Source organism: Trichechus manatus, unplaced genomic scaffold (assembly GCF_000243295.1).
Source record: "Trichechus manatus latirostris isolate Lorelei unplaced genomic scaffold, TriManLat1.0 scaffold00027, whole genome shotgun sequence".
NCBI lineage: Eukaryota > Metazoa > Chordata > Mammalia > Sirenia > Trichechidae > Trichechus > Trichechus manatus.
This window is the reverse complement of record NW_004443963.1, coordinates 4,885,772-4,908,819: the sequence shown is the minus strand read 5'-3', so window position 1 is coordinate 4,908,819 and position 23,048 is coordinate 4,885,772. Positions and strand designations below refer to the sequence as shown.

Genomic DNA, 23,048 nt, shown 5'->3' with positions numbered 1-23,048 from the left:
CTTGGTGCTAAGAGAAGATTTACTTCCTCTGAAGTAACTGGTATCCATCATACAAAGTATGTAACCGACCATGTAAATCTTTCTTTACACTGACCGCCAGGACACTCGGACCCAAATCTGAAGGTCAAATATGGATCAGCAACAGTACAAGAACTACTAACAAAGTGTCTCCTACAAAGATCAGTAAAGCACAGTATCTTCCCTCTTGTATGACTGTGTTCAGAGGTCGATGTGCATCCCTTCCCAGGGTTTGATTTTCTACTTTTATTTATATTTTTGTTCCTTATTCTTTCTAATGTTTTTGGTCATTTTATTATGGAGTGACATCAATAAGCAAATGTGCAATTATAACTAATATTAATTTTGTTTTTGCATGTGCAGAAATAGCCCAAGGCCTGGCACACATCAGGAACTCATTATCTATTTGTTGAATTAATTTCTAAATTTCCTGGACGCAGCATAGGTTCTTGCTCTTGGATATCCAGCTAACAGATATTTCCTGGCAGGGAGGACGATGACAAAAATCACTAGAGATGAGGAAGGTGTACCCTTTGGGCAGGATGCTTATGTTAAGAGCTTTTGGGATTAGCTCTGGTCAAGTTGCACAGAAATTTCTGAGACAGAAACCTGGCTGCAAAAGGGGACTGTTTTGTGTCAAAGGGAACATTTCCGGGCTCAAATGGATTGGAGTGGATGCAGTATAATTTTGTGCTTCTTTGTGCTATTCCTTGAGCCTGGAAATCCCTTTCTCTTCATTTGCTACCTATTAAAACTCCAATCATCTTTTAGGTCCTCCTTTCTAGAACGTGCTCTAAACTTCAATTAATTCAATTAATTGGTGGTGGCTACATGGTGTGTTCTGTTGAGAAGGATTTCGTGCTCCTTTCTGGCCTTAGAGGGAACGAGTGCAATGATTGATTAGTGATGTCTGCCATGGGCTTGGGAGTTGGGAGTTAGCTTGCAGGCAAAGGAATTATCTTCCTTGCTCCAGTTTAGAGACTCTTTGCTGTGTGCTCCGATACTACTGTTTTTCCTGTTATTTATTTATTTATTTTTTCAATTGAGCATTTATTTCCATTGGCCTTCCTTTGCAGCTCATTGTTTACACTTCTGTTTCCTTTGCTAGTATGGAAGCTCCTTGGGCAAGGGGTGTGCATTGAAGATGGACTGGAGATAAGGCTGGAAAACTGGGTGAGTACCAATTGGTGAATAGCTTTATACTCCATCCTGCTAAGGAGTTTGAACTTTCTCCTGTAGACAATGAGAAACCACAGCCAGTTGTCAAGTTTTGGCAAGGGATTAGGAAACATCTGTCTTCTGGAAAGTTCTATCTGACATCAATGTGGAGGATGGAATATGGGACATAGGACTGGAGACCAAGAGATTCGGCAAGAGGAGAGGAGAGCAGGAGGAAGGGATGGATTTGAGAGTTGTGGAGGGGGTAGAATTAGTTAGATATGATAATGAGGGACAGGGAGGCATGGAGGCTGATCAGGTAGTTTCTAGATTGGGTGAACAGGTGGGTGGGTGGTGAGGTCTTTCCTCATGGTAGGGAAATCAGGAAGAGAAGTGAGTCTGGTTCTGTGTCCTTGGCTCAGCTGTCTTCTCTTCATGGAGTAAACCTTATACACTTCTATCTATTCACTGATGTCTCTTACATTTATATCTCCAGTCTTGACCTCACTCCTGAGCCTTAAACTCACAAATTTAACTGTCCACTCTGTAGCAACTGGCTGGGTATGTGTCACCATCTCCTACCAGACTAAAAGTTGCTGAAGGCAGGGATCATATCACATGCATTGCAGTGACCTTAGCATGGTGCCTGGCACACAGTAGGAGCTCAGCCAAGCATCTGCTGAATGAATGAATGGATGAATGGAAATCTCCTAGCCATCTCTATCTGGATGTCCACTGGCACCTCAAATTAAACCTACCCCAAACTGAACTACCCTCTAACAGTCCTCTTCCTAAATTGGTCCACCATCTGTGGAGTTACTCAAGTCATAATCTGGGTGTCATCCTTGACCTCCTCCTCCTCCCTTTTCTTTTCCTCCTGCAGATAATCAGTCACCACATGCTGTTGACTCGACTTCATTTAGCAACCAAGTGTCCCCATTTTAACTGCCACAGTTATGCCATTGCCATATTCAGACTTACATCAATTTTCTCTTGAAAACTTGCTACAGCTTCCAGACTATTCCCTGACCCTGTTACTTTAAGTGTGGTTGGTCCTCCTATGCACCATGTTCTTATAAGCTCATAAGTGACAGCCGGGGCAATCTATTGTATCTATTCTAGAGATTCACCCAGGATATCCTACTGTTTGCATGATCCCATTGCTCCCTTCTCCTCTCTCCCAGGTTTTCTGAATCCTGGCTCTATACTCTAGCATTTGATACCTGCCCTGGGTTGTCTCCTTGGCTTGGGACCATTCAGACTTCCCACTTCAGCTTTTCAACCAGCTCTTAATTCTGGATTCCCTTGATTTCAGCATCACTTAGAGCTTTGAGCAAAGACACTCTTTCTTTTTTTTATTGTTGTACTTAAATGAAGTTTACATTTCAAGTTAGTCTCCCATACAATTTTTTTTTTTTTTACATACATTGTTATGAGACCCCAACTGCTCACCCCATTCTGTGACAGCACACTCCTCCCCTCTGCTCTTGATTCCCCATGAACATTCAACCAGCTCCTAACTCTCTCTGCCTTCCCGTCTCACCTCTGGACAGAAGCTGCCCCTTTGGTCTCTTGTATCTACTTGACTAAGAGGCACATTCTTCATGAGTATCACTTTATGTCCCATAGTCCAGTCCAATCCCTGTCTGAAAAGTTGGCCTCAGAAATTGTTTTAGTTCTGGGGTGATAGAGGGTCCAGGGGCCATGCTTTCCAGGGCACCTCCAGTCTCAGTCAGACCATTAAGTCTGGTCTTCTTACTAGAATTTGAGTTCTGCATCCCATCTTTCTACTGCTCCACCAGGGACCCTCTGTTGTGTTCCCTGTCAGGATGTTCATTGGTGGTAGCTGGGCACCATCTAGTTATTCTGGTTTCAGGCTGATGAAGTCTCTGGTTTATGTGGCCCATTCTGTCTCTTGGGCTAATACTTTCCTTGTGTCTTTGGTGATCTTCGTTCACCTTTACTCCAAGTGGTTGGGACCAATTGATGCATCTTAGATGGCCACTTGCAAGCTTTTAAGACCCCAGACGCCACTCACCAAAAGGACACACCTTCTGACAACCCTAATCCCTCACTGGGCTAGTGGACACTTGTGATTCCCTCTACAGCCCCCACCCCAGAAGAGGTAACTTCTGATGCTTCTGTAACTTCTGATAACTGCTTCCAGAGGTATTCTTTCCTATCCAGTGTCAGAAGGATCTTTCAAAAATGCAAATATGATCACATTTCTTCCCTGTTAAAAACTGGTTAATGGCTTCCTGTTGGCTTTAGGAGAATGCCCAACCTCCTTAGTCTTTCCTGATCTGGCTCGTGCCCACCACTCTAGCCTTTTCTCATTCAACTTTACTCTTTGCCCCTACATGCTCTCATTTTGAAATCCTATGGTTCCCTAAGTGTACAGGGCATTCTCATATCTCTGTGCCATTCCGTGTGCTTCTTTCAGCCTGACAGTCTCGTCCCTCTCATTGCTCTCACCTGGAGTGTATTAAGAAACATCAGCGCAATGTGGTGGGGGTAGGAGAAATGGGTCTGCTCAGACCCTGATGGGGGAAAAACAAGCTGATAGAACCTCTGGATAACAATTTGGCAATAAATAGCAAAACCTTTCCACAAAGTGCCAACTTCTTTTTTTTTTTTTCTTTAATTTTATTATTGTACTTTAGATGAAGGTTTACAGAATAGTTTCTCATGAAACAGTTAGTACACATATTCTTTTATGACACTGGTTAACAACCGCACAACACGTCAACACTGTCCCGTCTCAACCTTGGGTTCCCTATTACCAGCTTTCCTGTCCCCTCTGCCTTCTAGTCCTTGACCTGGGCTGTTGTGCCCCGTTAGTCTCGTTTTGTTTTATGGTCCTTTCTAATCTTTGGCTGAAGGATAAACCTCGGAAGTGACTTCATTACTGAGCTAGAAGGGTGTCTGGGGGCTATACTCTCAGGGTTTCTCCAGTCTCTCTCAGGCCAATAAGTTTGGTCTTTTTACTTGAATTAGAATTTTGTCCTACATTTTGTCCTCTGTTGAGATCCTGGTCAGAGTAGTCAGTGGTGGTAGCCGGGCACCATGTAGTTGTACTGGACTCAGTCTGGTGGAGGCCGTGGTAGTTGTGGTCCATTAGTCCTTTGGACCAATCTTTCCCTTGTATCTTGGTTTCTTCATTCTCCCTTGATCCCGAAGGGGTGAGAACAGTGGAGTATCTTAGATGGCTGCTTACAGGCTTTTAAGACCCCAGCCGCTACTCACCAGGGTAGAATGTAGAACATTTTCTTTATAAACTATGTTATGCCAATTGAGCTAGATGTTCCCCGAGACCATGGTCCCCACAGGCCTCAGCCCAGCGATTTGGTCCCTCAGGGAGTTTGGATGTGACTATGGAGCTTCCATGACCTTGCCTTGTACAAGTTGTGACTCAGAATTCCATCTCTAGGAATTTAGCTAAATGAAGTATTAAGACAAATGCAAAAATATGTATATACTAGATATTCATTGAAGCATTGTTGATGAAAGCAGCAAATTGGTTTAAAAAAGCAGGTGCACTCATCTAATGGAATATTACATAGAAATATAAAAAGTCATGATGTATATCTACATTTATTCACATGGAAAGATTCCCATGATGTAATGTGAAGTGAGGAAAGTAGGTTACAAAACTGTATGTAGACTATAGTTTCATTGTCGTTGTTGTTAGGTGCCGTTGAGTCGGTTCTGACTCATAGCGGCCCCATGTACAACAGAATGAAACACCACCTGGTCCTGCGCCATCTGCACAATCACTGCTATGCTTGAGCCCATTGTTGCAACCACTGTGTCAGTCCATCTCATTGAGGGTCTTCCTCTCTTTTACTGACCCTCTACTTTACCAAGCACGATGTCCTTCTCCAGGGACTCATCCCTCTTGATAACATGTCCAAAGTACACGAGACAAAGTCTTGCCATCCTCACTTCCAAGGAGCTATCTGGCTGAACTTCTTCCAGGACAGGTTTGTTTTTCTAGAAGTCTGTGGTATATTCACTATTCTTCTCCAACACCATAATTCAAAGGCATCAATTCTTCTCTGGTCTTCCTTATTCATTGTCTAGCCTTTGTGTGCATATGAAGAGACTGAAAATACCATGGCTGGGGTCAGGTGCACCTTAGTCCTCAAAGTGACGTCTTTCCTTTTGAACACTTTAAAGAGGTCTTTTGCAGCACATTTGCCCAATGCAATGTGTCATTTGATTTCTTGACTACTGCTTCCATGGGTGTTGACTGTGGATCCAAGTAAAATGAAATCCTTGACAACTTAAATATTTTCTCCATTTATCATGATGTTGCAAAGGCATTTGACTGTGTGGATCATAACAAATTACGGATAACACTGCAAAGAATGGGAATTCTAGAACACTTAATTGTGCTCATGAGGAACCTGTACATAGACCAAGAGGCAGACGTTCAAACAGAACAAGGGAATATTACATGGTTTAAAATCAGGAAAGGTGTGCGTCAGGGTTGTATCCTTTCACCATACTTAGTTTGTATGCTGAGCAAATAATCTGAGAAACTGGAGTGTATGAAAAAGAATGTGGCATTAGGATTGGAGGAAGACTCATTAACAACCTGTGATATTAGATGACACAACCTTGTTGTGGAATGTAAAGAGGACTTGAAGCATTTACTGATGAAGATCAAAGACTACAGCCTTCAGTATGGATTACACCTCAACATACAGTTCCATACACATATATTTATATGCCTAGAAAAAGGTTGGAAGGTTAACACAAACTATTAATAAGAGTTATTTCTTACTTTGGAAGGATGAGTAATTTTTATTTTCTTTCTTTTACAAACTTCTTGCTGTAAGGAGAAATTTCTTATATTTCCATTTTAGAAAGAGAAAAACTGTAGCTGTTGAGAAGCGAGGCTAAGAACGGATCATAAATACTGAGGGGTCAAGCTTACCAATGTTACAGTGCACTCCTCGCCAGCCAATGTCACATTCACAGGAGCCATCACCAGAGGGTCCTTGGTTGCATCTCCCATGGACACAAGGACACACTAAGTGGAAAAATGCCCACAAATAATCAGTCTGACCATGCTCATTTATGATTTACTACAAGAGTTCACTTCATTGCCCTTAATTCTTCAACCTGATTCCTCAAAATCATTGCCTTTAATGGAGGGCTAGATTCACGGGAAGGGCAGGTGCATAGGAAATGGAGTCTAGCAGGTTGGTAACAGATGAACCAGGTCATGCTTCAACAAGACCATTCAGACCATAGTTTTGGGACTGTGTAGCAGTATGAGTTAGTGACACAAGCAGCATGAAGAGTGTCCTCAACTAAGGTTATCTGAGGACCAAGGGTTAGGTGGGGGCCTTTTGGATGGAACCACATGTGTTCCCTAAGAGTGGACTTCAAAAAGAAGCCAATTTGAGATCAGTTTATATACGCCTGAAATGCCTGTTGCTTTGTTACTCAGCAGGGTCTTCAGCCTTTTTGAGAATCGGATGAAAGGCATGAATGCCTTTGTCCAAAAGGCATCCAGCCTCAGGGTTTTCCTGGATCCCATGAGGCTTATCCCTGGGTCCCAGGTTAGGAATCCCTGTGCAAATGCAAGCAGGTAATTCTTCCACATCACGGACAAAACTGGCACTATAATAGTCTCAATTATATATTAATTTTGTTTGGCTTGGACCAGCTGATGAGAAAACAGTGATAGCAAGGTCAAGTTTATGGTTTTTAGTGCTATGTAGAGCAATGCTTTGTTTTCTCTTCATGGACTAAGAAACCCCTCCTTTCCAGTCAACTCTCTCATAGGCGTGTGTCCCTGGGCATAAGGAAGTCAGGGCAAAGAATGCAGATGACTTGGATCAAATGGATCACTATTTCTGTAAAAGTAACTTAAAGCATGTGGCTTGTGATGGTCAATCAATAGTCGTCTTCACATGAAGAACAGCATGCCTTAAGAGCAGGGCTTTGAGTCTATCTAAGCGTGCATCCAAATCTTAGTTCTGCCTCTCATCAAGATCACAGCCTGTAAACTTAGGGGAAAGTCATTTAACTTCTTTGCCTTAATCTTCTCATCTGTAAAACGAAGCTAACAATACGCATGTATATGACATTCCTGTGTAGATTAAATGAGATAATGTGTGCACAACTGCTTTTCAATCTATCAAGCAATGTCCAAAATTTAAAGTGTAACTATGATGACTAGTGTGAAGGTAAATACAGAAACATATGGTTGGTTTGGGGAATGTCAAGGAACAGATTGTGGGGTGGGTTGGTAGGTCCAGGTTAAAAACCAAAAAACCAAATCCGTTGCTGTCGAATCAATTCCGACACATAGCGACCCTATAGGACAGAGTAGAACTGCCCCATAGGGTTTCCAAGGAGCAGCTGGTGGATTTCAAGGGCCGATCTTTTGGTTAGCAGCCATTTATCACTTAACTACCGTGTCACCAGGGCTCCAGGTTAGTGATGGATAATGTTTGGAAACATTGCCCTATGCAAATTACACGAGGCAGAAGTTCCTATAATTAACAATGATAAACCCACTGCTGTTTAGTCAGTTCGGACTCGTAGGGACCCTACAGGACAGAGCAGAACTGCCCCATGGGGTTTCCAAGGCTATAAATCTTTACGGAAGCAGACTACCACCTCTTTCTCCCTCAGAATGGCTGGTGGGTTCAAGCAGCCGATGTTTGGTTAGCAGCCAAGCGCTTTAACCACTGCTCTACCAGAGCGCCTTCACAATGATAATAGCAGGTGGGAACCCAGCCTGCCTGGAAAGACAGGCTACTAAGGGAGCATGTGTCAAATCACTCTTGTACATTCCAGTTGGTTCCCGGAGCTCAGGAGCCTGACTGGCCTGGGGAGGAGGGTGCCCACCTTGGTCACAGTGGATCCCATATTTGCCCTCGGTGCACGTCTGACAGGCCGTCCCATTGAAGCCCTCTCCACACTCACACATGCCCGTGCCATTCACTCCATCCAAGCAGATTCCATTTCCGAAGCAGGCATTCCCAGCTTTCCCAGGGCAGGCCTGGCACTGGGGACCAAAGAAGCCTGCACAGCATTCTCTCATCTGAAATGGAAGCACAGGGCTTGACCCACACTCCCATGTTTTGTTTTCACCCACCTCCATGTAGAAACCCTGCTGGTGTGACATGGTGTGTGTCCTGCTTCTTTGACCCTACATGGTGGGGTAGTGGGGGTTGGGGAAAGAGCCCTCTGAGTATTGGGGGAGGCTAAGCGGTTTCCAGGGGTGCTGAGGACAGGACTGAGTCCTCCCCTGGGGAGGTAGGAAAGAGGGAAAGGAAAAAGGCAAGTAAGAGAAAAGAGTGAAGAAAAATGAGAAAGAAGGAGAGGCAGCAGAAATAAACCAAAAGGATAACACAAGTGATGCTGGAAAGGTAGGAGGACTGAGGGACCCTTACCATTCCCAAACTTGGGCCCCTTGGTATCCTGTCTTATTTTATCCAGCAGTCACCTCTGCGGGTGACTTCTTTGGCATTTTATAAATGAGTCAGGGAAGCTGTAGGAAGGGTATCTGTTTGGCTTGGGTTTGGCTTCATTCCTGAGGACATTAAAACACAGTCTGCTTCGGCCCCAAACTCTGTAGCTTAAAGGCCAGTGGATCTTGTCTCTTCTCGGGTAGGCATGGTAGAGAAACAGGACAGGAAGTTATAAAGACTTTTCCTGCAGATTCTAAAGCTACAGCCCAGAGGTACTTAGCTCTGGGGTTCCATTTTCTAAATGACCAGGTCCACCTCCTTTTTCCTTAGCAACTGTCCACTTCCTGTCTCTTGCTTATAAGCATGCTTCCAGAACTACCCTCTTGTGAGAACAAGGAGGTCCTCTTAGCCTCTAAGTCTTCCAATTTCTTCATCATGTAAATGTTATTGGAGCCTCTTCCCATTTTCTGACTTATAGGGTTGTCCTGAGTTTTATGACTTCCACTACTACTTAGAAAGATAATGAAGACAATGAGGAGGAAGGGGAGGTGGCAGAAAGAACACATGCAAAGGTGCTTTGAAAAGTATAACATACGATTAAGTTTTACAGTATTGCTACAATAATTAGAAGGATTAGTAAATCATTATACTCACAATTACAGTTTTCACACACATTGGCTGGCACCCAATGAACGGAGATCGCTTTCCCATGAAATAAAGGGTATAGATACATTTCCTCGTCTCTTCGCCCTATGTAACAGTAATGATTATATCAGTTTTTTAGTTAAGAAAACAAAATTTTTTCCAATCTCTAAAACCAAGTTGGTGGGTGATGCATTGCTGTGTCTCCAACTAAAATGTTCTAGGGAGGAAGGGTGATAGCTTCTTGGCACTGCTTTATCAGCAAGAAAATACAAAAACACAACAGTGTTGGCTGCCAGAAGGCCAGGTGGAAAAATCCAGATAATTATACCTTAAGGTAGTACTCAAGACCCTGGGTGCGCAAATGGTTAAGTGCTGGGCTACTAACTGAAAGGTCGGCTGTTTGAACCCACCCCGTGCTGCCTCTAAAGAAAGCCCTGGTAATATACTTCTGAAAAATCACCCACTGAGAACCCTATGGAACACGGTTCTACTGTGTCACACATGTGGTCACCATGAGTTGGAACTGACTTGACAGCAACTGGTTTGGTTTTTTGTTTTTTTAAGGTAGTACTCTGCAAAAAGAACTTTTCTCTAGAGGCTAACTCAAGTTAGGAAGAATCAAAGAGTAAACCAGATAATACTTTCCTACCAGCATTGTACATTGATTGACCTGAAACTTGGTTTTTATTGATTGATTGATTTATAGCCTACCTAGTGTCTACCACATGTGTCAGTTTGTCGTACTGTGGTAGCTTGCATGTTGCTGTGATAGTGAAAGCTCTGCCACTGGTATTTCAAATACCAGCAGGGTCACTTTAGTGGATAGGTTGCAGCAGAGCTTCCAGACCAAGACTAGGAAGAAGGACCTGGCAGTCTACTTCTGAAAAAATTGGCCAGTGAAAACCTTATGAAGAGCAGTGGAACACTGTCTGATATAGTTCCAGAAGATGAGCCTCTCAGGTTGGAAGGCACTCAAAATACAACTGGAGAAGAGCTGCCTCCTCAAAGTAGAGTCAATCTTAATGACATAGATGAAATAAAGCTTTTGGCTCCTTCATTTGCTGATGTGGCAAGATTCAAAATGAGAAGAAACAGCTGCAAACATCCATTAATAATTGGAATCTGGAATGTATGAAGTATGAATCTAGGAAAATTAGAAGTTGTCAAAAATGAAATGGAATACATAAACATCGATATCCTAGGCATTAGTGAGCTGAAATAGACTGGTATTGGCCATTATGAATCAGACATTCATATGGTCTACTTATGCCAGGAATGACAAGTTGAAGAGGAATGGTGTCGTGTTCATCATCAAAAAGAACATTTCAAGATCTATTCTGAAGTACAGTGCTGCCAGTGATAGGATAATATTCATATGCCGACCAGGAAGACCAGTTAATATGACTATTATTCAAATTTATGCACCATGCACTAAGGCCAAAGATGAAGAAACTGAAGATTTTTACCAACTTCTGCAGTCTGAAATTGATCAAACATGCAATCAAGATGCACTGATAATTACTGGCAACTGGAATGCAGAAGTTGGAAACAAAGAAGGATTGGTAGTTGGAAAATACGGCCTTGGTGATAGAAACGACATGGGAGATTGCATGATAGAATTTTGCAAGACCAATGACTTCTTCACTGCAAGTACCTTTTTTCAACAACATTAATGGCAACTATGCATGTGAACCTCGCCAGATGGAATACACAGGAATCAAATTGACTACATCTGTGGAAAAAGATGATGGAAAAGCTCGATATCATCGGTCAGAACAAGGCCAGGGGCCGACTGTGGAAAAGACCATCAATTGCTCATATGCAAGTTCAAGTTGAAGCTGAAGAACAATACCACCAGGGCCAAAGTACAACCTTGAGTATATCCCACCTGAAATTAGAGGCCATCACAAGAACAGATTTGATGCATTGAACACTAATGACTGAAAACCAGACGAGTTGTGGAATGACATCAAGGACATCGTACATGAAGAAAGCAAAAGGTCATTAAAAAGGCAGAGAAGAAAGAAAAGACCAAAATGGATGTTAGAAGAGACTCTGAAAGTTGCTCTTGAACATAAAGTAGCTAAAGGGAATGGAAGAAATGATGAAGTAAAAGAGCTGAACAGAAGATTTCAAAGGGCGGCTTGAGAAGACAAAGTAAAATATAATGAAATGGGCAAAGACCCAGAGATAGAAAACTGAAAGGGAAGAACACACTTGGTATTTCTCAAACTGAAAGAACTGAAGGAAAAATTCAAGCCTCAAGTTGCAATATTGAAGGATTCTGCAGGGAAAATATTAAACGACGCACGAAGCATCAAAAGAAGATGGAAGGAATACACAGAGTCACTGTACCAAAAAGAATTGGTTGACATTCACCCATATCAGGAGGTAGCATATGATCAAGAACTGATGGTACTGAAGGAAGAGTTCCAAGCTGCACTGAAGGCATTGGTGAAAAACAAGGCTCCAGGAATTGACAGAATATCAATTGAGATATTTCAACAGAAGGATGCAGCACTGGAAAGACGTCAAGAAATTTGAAAGACTGCTACCTGGCCAGCTGACTGGAAGAGATCCATATTTGTATCCATTCCAAAGAAAGGAAATCCAACAGAATGCAGAAATTGTTGAACAATATCATTAATATCACACACAAGCAAATTTTGCTGAAGATCATTCAAAAGCAGCTGCAGCAGTACATCAAGAGAGAACTGCCAGAGATTCAAGCTGGATTCAGAAGAGGACATGGAACAAGGGATATCATTGTTGATATCAGATGGATCATGGCTGAAAGCAGAGAATACCAGAAAGATGTTTACCTGTGTTTTATTGACTATGCAAAGGCATTCCATTGTGTGGATCGTAACAAATTATGGATAACATTGTGAAGAATGGAAATTCCAGAACACTTAATTGTGCTCACGAGGAACCTGTACATAGAACAAGAGGCAATCGTTCGAACAGAAGAAGGGAGTTCTGAGTGGTTTAAAGTCGGGTAAGGTGTGCATCAGGGTTGTATCCTTTCACCACACTTATTCAATCTGTATGCTGAGCAAATAATCAGAGAAGCTGGACTATATGAAGAAGAATGGGGCATCAGGATTAGAGGAACACTCATTAACACCCTGCGATATGCAGATGACACAACCTTGCTTGCTGAAAATGAAGAGGACTTGAAACACTTACTGATGAAGATCAAAGACTACAGACTTCAGTATGAATTACACCTCAACATAAAGAAAACAAAAATCCTCACAGCTGGACCAATAAGCAACATCATGATAAATAGAGAAAAGATTGAAGTTGTCAAGGATATCATTTTACTTGGGTCCACAATCAACGCCCATTGAAGCAGTAGTCAAGAAACCAAATGATGCATTGCATTGGGCAAATCTGCTGCAAAAGACCTCTTTAAAGTGTTAAAAAGCAAAGATGTCACTGTAAGGACTAAGGTGCGCTTGACCCAAGCCATGGTGTTTTTAGTTGCCTCATATGTATGTGAAAGCTGGGCAATGAATAAGGAAGATCGAAGAAGAATTAATGCCTTTGGGTTATGGTGTTGGTGAAGAATATTGAATATGCCACGGACTGCCAGAAGAACAAACAAATCTGTCTTGGAAGAAGTATAGCTAGAATGCTCATTAGAAGGAAGTATGGTGAGATTTCGTCTTACATACTTTGGACATGTTATTGGGAGGGACAAGTCCCTAGTGAAGGGCATTATGCTTAGTAAAGTGGAGGGTCATTGAAAAAGAGGAAGACCCTCAACAAGATGGATTGAAATAGTGGCTGCAACAATGGACTTAAGCATAACAATGATTGTGAGGATGGTGCAGGACCGGGCAGTGTTTCGTTCTGTTGTATATAGGGGTCACTAGAAGTCAGAACTGCCTTGACAGCACCTAACAGCAGTATCCTACCTGGGTCCGAGAAATGATTGAAGGTTGTTTACAAAGACATATAATATATCAGATTAAATTAAAACTCAAGTGAGTAAATCAGCATTCATTCTTGTTATAAATTACTATCAAAGGGGCAGAAGCATTTATTCTTTGTAGTAGCTGCAGCATTATCAGAAGTAGCTTTTACAATAAACAGCTATAATAAAATAGATCAGTGATTAATTAAACAACGTGTCTATTTCACCCAGATCTACAATCTGTTTCCTTAGAGGAAGTTGGTTGTAACTTCAACTCTAAGAAGAAATCAGGCAGGTAGAACTCATCCAGGCTGAACATGATTTGGGATATGGAGTTTGTCTTCTCTAATAAGATTTCTTGCTGCTGCCTTTAACTGGATACCAGGATATTAAAGATGTAGAAAGTGAAAAACCCCTTTCTGCAATGTGTATTGATTGATATGAGTTTCTATTTTATTTATTAATTACATTTTGCCTTGGTTCCAAAAAAAAAAAAAGGGTTCAAGACTGTTTATAAAGATTCATACAACATTACAAGTTACATTACATTTAAATGAAAACCAAAGGAAGGAATTAGGATAGTAAAAAATGAGGTATGTTTGAGACTCAATTTCTAAATTGGACTTCCCTTGGATCTTAGGACTATTTTATCAAAGTGGAGAAAATACTTACCAGTCGTTTAGTTCCAAGTGGACAGATCAGCTGCTGGAGACACTTCCCACACTTTCCCTTGGTAAGTAGAGGCAAAGAAAATAATTCAAGGTCACTAATTTTAGTAGCACCCTGGTGGTACAGTGGTTAAGAGCTCAAGCTGCTAACCAAAAGTTCAGGAGTTCAAATCCACTAGGTGCTCCTTGGAAACCTTGTGGGGCAGTTCTACTCTTGTCCTATAGGGTCACTATGACTCAGAATCAACTAGATGGCAATGAGTAATGGGTAACTTTAGTGCAAAATGAAACTGTAGATATTTTCCAGACCTTGCAGCTGAAAGATTTAGGATATAAAATTAAAAATTGGAAAGATATTGGGAAGACCACCTGGTCATCCTTCTTAATGTTCTTTGAGGCAAGCACTCCAGCTACCTCAGGTCTTGGACGTTTGAGTATCGTTTCCCTCCACAGTACTCTTCTGAGCTTAATAGCCTTTAAAGTGTGTAGTTCTTATCACATTTAAATCCTAATTCCTTTAACAACAATACTCATTTATTGAAATCCACTATTTAGTGAATTGGGCAAGATTCAGACTAAGAGGATGTGTCACACACAGTGTCCAGCCTTAAGGAGCTCATGGTCCGGTTGAGGAGTGCAGGGTGGAGACAGCCCACAGAGATAATATTACAAGACAAAGGAGCATAAAAGAATGTCTGAAACTCTTAAAGTGCAACTTGCTCCTAAAACATGAGGAGGCCAATATATCTAGTTCTTAATCTGGTATCTACTGGACAGTATAGTGTGGTTGTTCAGAGTTCTCGCTCTGGGGCCAGACTGCCTGGATTTAAACCCCTTCTCTGTCACTTATAGCTGTGTAAACTCTCTGTGCCTCATTTCCCCCATCTGTAAAATGGGAATAACAGCACCTACTTCATAGGGTGTTGTGCGGACTACATGAGTTAATACATGTAAAATGTTTAGAGCAGTGCCTGGCACATAATTTGTCTTTGTAGAGCCACAGCCTGGTATGCTCCTTGGCACATCAGAGATATTCAACACTCGATGTTTTTTGAACTGAATTGAGATCTCTTAATAGGAGAGTCATATGCTTAAAAAAATGATAAAAAAAATAATCCAACACTCTTTAGTTGCATCATTGGCCCTGGATGTAACTTACTCGAACAATAATAGTGTTGTTAGTATCACATCTATTCTTCTGAATTTCCAGAACTTTCTCCAAGCCATGGATTATTCCCTTGTCAGTGGCTGCATTGGTGTAGTTTATGTGAGCTTCATTTACATAGAGCTGTGAACAAGAGGGTTAAATGTGAATTTTTATTGTAGTGATTTTAAGGGGATGGGGAAGATGGGGATTGGAGGATATCAATATGACAATAGCGGAGGGATCGTCTTTGCCACCATTTAGCTGTGTAATTCTGGACCAGTTGCTTCTCCTCTCCGAGCCTCAATTTTTGCTTTTGTAAAAGGAAGGGGCTGTTCTCGATCATCCCTAAGCTTTCTCTCCATCCTTCACATAAATAGATTTATGATTCTTTGAAAGCGACTGAATCATGATCATTATGTTAGTGCCTTTTGGCAAGATGGCTCCATGGACATGCTGAGCTTTGCTGTAGACTGGGAGTCCTAGAGGGGTTAATGTCTCCCAAAACCAAGACATGAAGAATGAAGCTCATTGTCCTTCTAGAATGTCTCTACTTTGTGCTTAATTTGCAAACAATCCTCAGAAAGTCTACATGACAGTTATGTAAGAATAAAATAACTAGCATTTGTGGAGTGTTTCAGAGTTTATAAAATCTCTATGATCAAGACAGTCTCATATCATTTCCCAGTATGGGGTCTCCATTACCTCATGTTTCCCTTGGGGCTTTGTTGGAATGCATGGTATGTTTGGTTCTGCCTTTGCCTACTATGTTCATAAGCATCCAAGATGGGGACTATGTCAGTATCAAAATGCTGCCAACTCAAATTCAGCTTTGAGTTGTGATTTGTTTTGTTTTGATTTTTTAAGGAGGGAATACCTTAATGAGTAATTAATGCAAAATAAGTGAACCCATTAATTCATTCATTAATATAACTAATACAATGGGAAGAAATGGTTCCCTGAAAAACTGGGGTGGTGTGTGTGTATAAGTGTAGCATGGCTGAGATTTGGGAAGGGGGAGACTATTGTACTAAGCAAGTATCACATTAGTATCCAATAAGAGTTAAACATTTTTAAATAACAGCCCTGACACTCTCCACTGCAGCAATATTAAAATGACTCTACCAAGTGCTTAAATTTGAACTTCTACTGTTTGTTAAAGTCCCTTATTGTTTACTTGTAGTCATGTGAATTTCCACTTAGGTGTTGGGATAAGTTTGTAGTTGAGCTCTATGGAGATGTTCCAGGGTTTGTGAAGATTTGGAACTCTTGCACAGACTTTACTGGTGCTGTCAAATGGTGATTGTAATACAGATTTTCCAGTATTTCAAGATGATGAGCTATTGTTAAATACCACAATAGCAGGACTTCTGAGGCTGTAATACCTCTGACTTGACATTTAAAAAAATATGTATCATTTTCATCATGAGATGCATCCAGAGAATTATGGGATGCATTAAAATTTTTATTTGAACACAAGTTTATTCATTTAGAAGGCATTTTTCTACATTTCCATTGTCCTAAGAGAAAGTGAGTATCAATAAAACAAACCTCTATTATAAGAATAATTCTTGCTCTAGATCAAAGAATTTTCAAATAAATGGAAAATGAACATGGCAGTATTGAAATTGATTCAACTAACTATGCACCTCTACATGATGAAATTAAAGAAGATGTAGATAAAAACAAAATGAATGCTAAAAATAACAAAATTGCCATTCCTGGAAAAAGAAGAAAATGTATTTAAAAGATTTTCTCACAATTATTACATATGCAGTAGAAGGGATTATTTTTAGGAATCAGAGTAAAATATTTAGATTTAGCTTATTCCCCACAGGTAACTATGAGTCAGAAAGACTTACTTTCTCCCTAAGCAGTTAAAAGATTTTCACACAAAAATTTACTTGTGATTCAGTGATGACATCATTGAACAAATTTTTAAGATTTTACTTTTTAAAAGGATCAAATAATATGATTGATTAAAAATTTTATAATTAAACTTTCTTCATTTTAATATACTACTTAGTTTACCTTAGATAATGTTTTTATTAATTCCTCCTGTGAGAATTTATATTAGAATTCCATTGTGGGTTTCTTTTTGGATTTTCATATTAACCTTTGTACTTGATGTCTGAAATACGTGAATACAATTATATTTAAAATATATTAAATATTTCATCTAGTTCTTTTTTATGAATTCTAAACACTTAGATATGTAGGTATTATGTGAAATAAATACTGGAAGACAGGCTTGGCGGTCCATTGGCTCTAGGACTGCAATCTCTATGATCAAGCAATGATAGCAATATTAATTCACTTGGCTCCTGAGTCCTTCGTATGTCATTAGGTTCATTATGCCCTGAAGTCCCACTTTCTGGGAGTTTGGTTGGGCACCTCAGGCTCCCTTCCCTCTTGGAGATTGCGTGAGAACTGTGATGGGTTTGTTGTACCAGTGACTGCTGGGATTCAAATACCATACTTCATAAGTCTACACTGATTATCTGAAGGCTGTCAACAGGGAAGGTAAATGGGAACTTGAGAATCTAGTTTAGTCACTACTTTATGGTGAAACACAGCTGTCTTTTGTTGATAAGGCTTAGGAAGCACTGGTGAGATTATTCCAGTACAGAAGTGATGACGGATAATAGAAGCTAAGACACTCATTTTGGGAGTTTTAAATAAAGGGACTGCACCTGGTCATTGCGGAGAAAGAAGCCAAGGAGGTAGGAGAAACCCAGCATGGTCTCCCGGTGCATGCCATTGTGCAGGTCGTTCTTCAGGAGTTTCTCCTCCAGGACCACGTGGTACCTAACGACATCCTCCTCCTGGACAACACAAAGGATTGAAAGTCAGCCTGTCACCAGTCACTTACCAGGTTTCGCCAAAGTGCCAGGCACTTGTTGAACTGAAAGCTTTGATTGAGACATTGTGATGGTTAAGATTGTATGTCAGCTTGGGTGGGCCATGATTCTCAGTGTTTTGTCAGTTGTATAATGTTGTGATCACTTCCCTGTTGAAATCTGATATGTGATCACCCCCGTGATGGAATCTGCTGAGTGGTACTGGCAGGAGCAGGGCCTGTGGCAGCTCACTGCCCCCTCAGCCTTCTCTCTTCTCCATTCTCCACCTACTTCCCTCCTGCTTGCCTTGCCAGGGTTTTTTGCTTGTTCTAAATGCTGCAGTTGGCCCTTGTTCATCTGACCTTTGGTTCTTGGGACTTGCGCTAGCAGCCTACCTGCCGATCTTGAGATTTCATTGATCTTCACAGCCTGCTACAGCCCTGCTCTCTGGCCTGCCAATCGTGGGTTTGCCAGCCCCTTCGGCTATGTGTCAGGAGAATCCTCTTTCCTACCCCTCAGACTTGGGACATACAGCCTCTAAAAACTGCATGAGCCATTTCCTTGATATAAATCTCTCTCTCTCTCTCTACACTTTACTGGTTTCGCTTCTCTAGAGATCCAAGGCTAAGACAGACATCAACACACAATACATATTAAATACCAAAATGATTTTTGAAAGAGATCACCTAGGGGAACTTGCAAATTTTCTAAGCAGAATGGCCAAGAACTTGTTACATGACTCTAAAACCATGACTAAGGGTATAATAGTCTAGAGAGGAATTTAAAAAAAAAAAATTTTTTTTTTTTTATTTTGAGAACTGCTGATGAAGACAGAGTCCCCACACCCCAGCCTGCTTTTCATCTCAGGGGTCATGAGAGGAGGTTCAACAGCACATTTCAAAGAGTTTGATCTGTGTCCCCTGAAGATAGAGTGTCATGTGGAACTGGAGTCTGACTCAAGTGTGAGAAATCTTATAATCCAGAGATGACTGGTGAACTGATCAGTCATGGAGTGAGGAGAGTTGTTGCTGCACTGGTATAGGACAGCATTCCTGGAGTTGGCTTGGACAAGAGAGTGTGTGCATTTCCTGAGGACCAGCTGTGTGGCTGTGTCTGAGAGTGCTGGTGCCATAGGTCTTATCCAATATGGCTGCCTAGAAGGGTGGACGAGCTTCTCCAGAGGAAAAGCTGGACGTGATCTCTGGATTCTTAGGGTCTGAGGAGGGAATAAGTGACTGCAGGAATAGAGAGCATTAACACAGTTTGAGGGAATAACAAGTCAAAGACCATGGATGATGTGTGGCATCTCCAAAGAACTCATGACAGTGTCCACCAGAGAGGCATTAAGTTTTAAGCACTTGCCAGGCCCTGAAAGTTCAATGCCATATCATGGAGCCCTGATGGCATGGTGGTTAAGAGCTTGGCTGCTAACCAAAAGGTTGGCAGTTCATGTCCACCAGCCGCTCCTTGGAAACCCTATGAGGCAGTTCTACTCTGTCCTATAGGGTCACTATGAGTTGGAACCAACTCGATGGCACCTAACAACAACAATATATCATGACAATACCAGTCAGATAAGAACTTTCCAGCCCTCTTAATGTCTCTTCTTAACCACCAACACTTGCTGCTCCTCAAGTTCAAACCCGGTGAGACCAAAACTACATTTAATGAAATTGGGGAGGCGCGTGGAAGCATAATACAGGGAAAACCTTATGGTGCACAGTTTTACTCTGACACACACGTGGTTGCCATGAGTTGACATCGACTTTACAGCAACTGGTTTTTTTAAATTTGAGCAAAGGCACCAAGAGAGAAACGTCCTTGGTGTGTTCAGGCTCCATGAGATGATTACTCTGGTTAGACCACATGGTTTTTGCAGAGAACTGGTGGGAGATAGTGGTGGGCCCAAGGATGGCTTAGACAGAGGGGCTTTAACTGCCAGTTCCCATCTCATTAGCATCGTCATCTCAGCCACCCTACATAAAGATGTAAGTGAAAACAAGGTGCTTGTCATGCACACACAGCTTCAAACACTTCCTTTCATTGTGCAGTGGGCAGCCCTGAGCCCTTCCTGTATGAAAGTTCTGGTGCCAGTTTATGGAGCCACTTTATGGAGCCAGTTTACTGGAGCCTTAAATGCCTGGTGAGGTAGTTTGGACTTAGTCCTGCAAGAACTAAGGATCCACTGAAGAGTTTTGAGCCAGAAAGTGGCACGATTGAAGCTTTTTATTATTTTATGAAATCCTTTGACAAATGTTGGCTGTTTACCCCTAGATGTTAGGAATCAGGGAAGACAGAGAGGGAGAGAAGAGGAGGAAGATAGAGATGATTTACTCCTTTTAGGTCCCTGCTGCTGACATCTCAGCTGCCCGGGGCCAGGGAGAGGCCAGGGAGGGAGAAGAGGTAGTAGATCATGAGGCCTTTCTTCCTAGTCTGTCTTTGTCTGGAAGCTCTTCTGAAACCTGTTCAGCATCATAGCAACAGGCAACCATGAAGAAAGATCATGCCAGCTTCCTGGGACATCTGCATCCTAGTGTATATGGAACCAAGTATGAGCTCTCAGGGGTACACGCCAATATATGGGCAGCTCTGGCACAAGGTTATGTGTGTTAGGGAGTCTCCACACAAGTTTGTGTGAAGTATCTGGATATGGATGAGGAAGTTTTGATAAAATGAGTAAAATGGTATATATCGATGGCTTGAAAATGTTGAGTGTCTTAGTTTTCAGAAAATAATTTCCCTGATTATTGTTCCCAATACCTACTAGTGTTGCAACCTTCTTCTCCCTGATGTACTTCTCAATGGCATCGTTGTTTGGAGCAAACACTGTGTAAGCACTGGCAGCCTCGATTGCATTCGCCAGGTTATATTGCTGTGATGGAAAGAGACAAGAGCGCGTGAGGGATCTCCACTCCCAGGTCAACTGACCAAGTTGGTCATGCAGAGAACGTGGTACTTACAATGATGTAGCCCCGGAAGATGGAATAGCCAGGCATCTGATCCAGCCGGGCGAGCAGGCCTGGTAAGGAGCCAGTTAGACTTCTTTGGGGAATCAGAACCTGGCAAAGGAAGCCCAAGAATTCTGTGAGCACATTTCTATAGGACTTGCTGCTTGGCAATGCACAGAAACATCCCGTTAACCTTTTTAGGCAATCAAAGGAATTGACATTAAAAATGTTTTGAAGATTACGCACAAACTAAAAACATTCTTGGACACTGAGTGACAAGGCTGGAAGGGACTTTGTGATGTTATTAGTTCAGTTTTATGTCTAGCCCTTAAATCTCAACGATTAGAGAAAATTTCACCTTACAGAAAAGATTTTATAGTTCCCCTGCAGTAACACATTCCAACTTTCATTACTCTACACTGTCGGGGGAAAAAAAAACCTGTTGCAGTTGAGTTGATTCTGCTCATAGTAACCCTACAGGACAGAGTAGAACTGCCCCATAGGGTTTCCAAGGCTGTAAATCTTTACGGAAGCAGACTGCCACATCTTTCTCCAGTGGAGTGGCTGATGGATTCAAATTGCTTACCTTTCAGTTATCAGTCGAGTACTTTAACCACTGTGTCACCAGGGCTCAGGAAAGGCCCTATAAATCGAACTGAAATCCTACAGGCTGTAGCTTAAATCCATTTTGTTGTTGTTCATTTGTGTATTCTTCAGGTTTTATCATTATCTGTCTATTAACCTGGAAGTCTTAAACTGCAAACCAGAAGGCTGAATCTGGCTTGTGAAAGGTTTCGTTTGGCTCACACAGTGTATAAAAATAGGGAATTTTTATTAAAAAATCTGGTTTTCTGACTTCTGTTTGAAAACATCAGTCTTCATTCCTGAAGGCAACATACAGCTGCAGGGAGTAGCTGCAGCGCCTTTAGTTACAGTCCCCACCACTCCCTAATGCCTTCTCCTACCTCCTCTCACTCATTTTTATCATCTATCTGATCCATACAGGCATTTGAGTTTTCAAGCCCTGCATGATTAACCTTCTGGACAAGATAACTATTTCCATCTTCTCATCCTACATAGAATCTTCTCAGATTGAAGAATCCAAAATTGGAAAGTTTTTCTAATTCAATCAGTCTTCAACCAACATTTACTGAGCCCTCGTGGCACAATGGTTAAGTACTTGGCTGCTAACCAAAAGGTTGGCGTTTCGAACCCACAAGCCACTTCACGGAGGAAAAGACTTGGTAATTTGCTCTTATAAAAATTACAACTTAGAAAACCCTATGGGGCAGTTCTACTCTGTCCTTTAGGGTTACTATGAGTCGGGATGGACTCAACAGCACACAACAACATTATAGGCCAGGTAGGGGATATACAAATGTGATTGAGGCCTGGGTTCTTCTCTCAAGGAGATGACAGTCATTAGAACAGGGGTCAGCAAACTTCAGCCCACGGGCCAAATATAGTCTGCTGTCTGCATTTGAAAATAAAGGTTTATTGGAACACAGCCACACCCATTTGTCTATGTATTGTCTATGACTGCTCTTGTGCCACAATGGCAGAGTTGAGCAGTTGTGACAGAGACCATATGGCCTGCAAAGCCTAAAATATTTGCCATTTAGACCTTTATGGAAAAAGTCTGCCAATCTCTTGTATTAGAGGAAGACAAACACATTTCTGAGTTTATGGAGCTGACGTGGGGAGTGAGAGCTTGGGATGATTAGATGGGATGTGGCTAATTCTGAAGCTATGAGGAGATGGTCTGGTAGAACTTGATGGTGCTGACAAAAGCCTGCACATCCACATCACATGACAATACGCAATATGAGAGCCAGTGCTAGTCCATAGAGTGTCTCTACAAATTTAAAAAAGGCGCCCCTTTCTCTGGGAGTTTACAACTACAAACACGAGCACACAAAATGGGGAGTGACATGGGCTAGGTGTTAGCCCCATTGATCCCCTTGGCCAGGCACCTTTATGCAGGGCATAACTTGCACAAGTGGACATGGCAGCCCTGACAAAGGTGATTACAATGCCCAGTGGACAGCTATAGAAGGGGCTTTTTAGGGGGCCAGTGCAACCTAGAGGCTAAGCAGAAACTTGAACCAATAGATATGCACCCATGAATTTTGTGTGTTCATATAACTTCTACCTCAGTCCAGTTACTCAGCCAAGCTAAGCTTCCATTTTCTCATTTGTGAAATTAGGACAATAACAGCACCTACTTTCTTAAGGTTGTTGTAAAAACCAAATGAGAGAATGTGATGCC

General features: G+C 41.7%; 1 protein-coding gene across 1 annotated transcript in view; it reads right to left on the bottom strand.

The window, feature by feature from the left end:
- Positions 1-23,048, bottom strand: part of STAB2 (stabilin 2) — a 212,782-nt gene that overhangs the window by 65,484 nt on the left and 124,250 nt on the right. Inside the window, exons 27-34 of the mRNA XM_012554793.1 lie at positions 20,792-20,890; positions 20,596-20,703; positions 17,685-17,816; positions 15,007-15,135; positions 13,852-13,908; positions 9,267-9,362; positions 8,047-8,242; positions 6,119-6,214 (exon numbers count right to left, since the gene is read on the bottom strand). Coding sequence (XP_012410247.1) covers positions 6,119-6,214; positions 8,047-8,242; positions 9,267-9,362; positions 13,852-13,908; positions 15,007-15,135; positions 17,685-17,816; positions 20,596-20,703; positions 20,792-20,890 — 913 coding nt within the window. The remainder of the gene's footprint in view (positions 1-6,118; positions 6,215-8,046; positions 8,243-9,266; positions 9,363-13,851; positions 13,909-15,006; positions 15,136-17,684; positions 17,817-20,595; positions 20,704-20,791; positions 20,891-23,048) is intronic.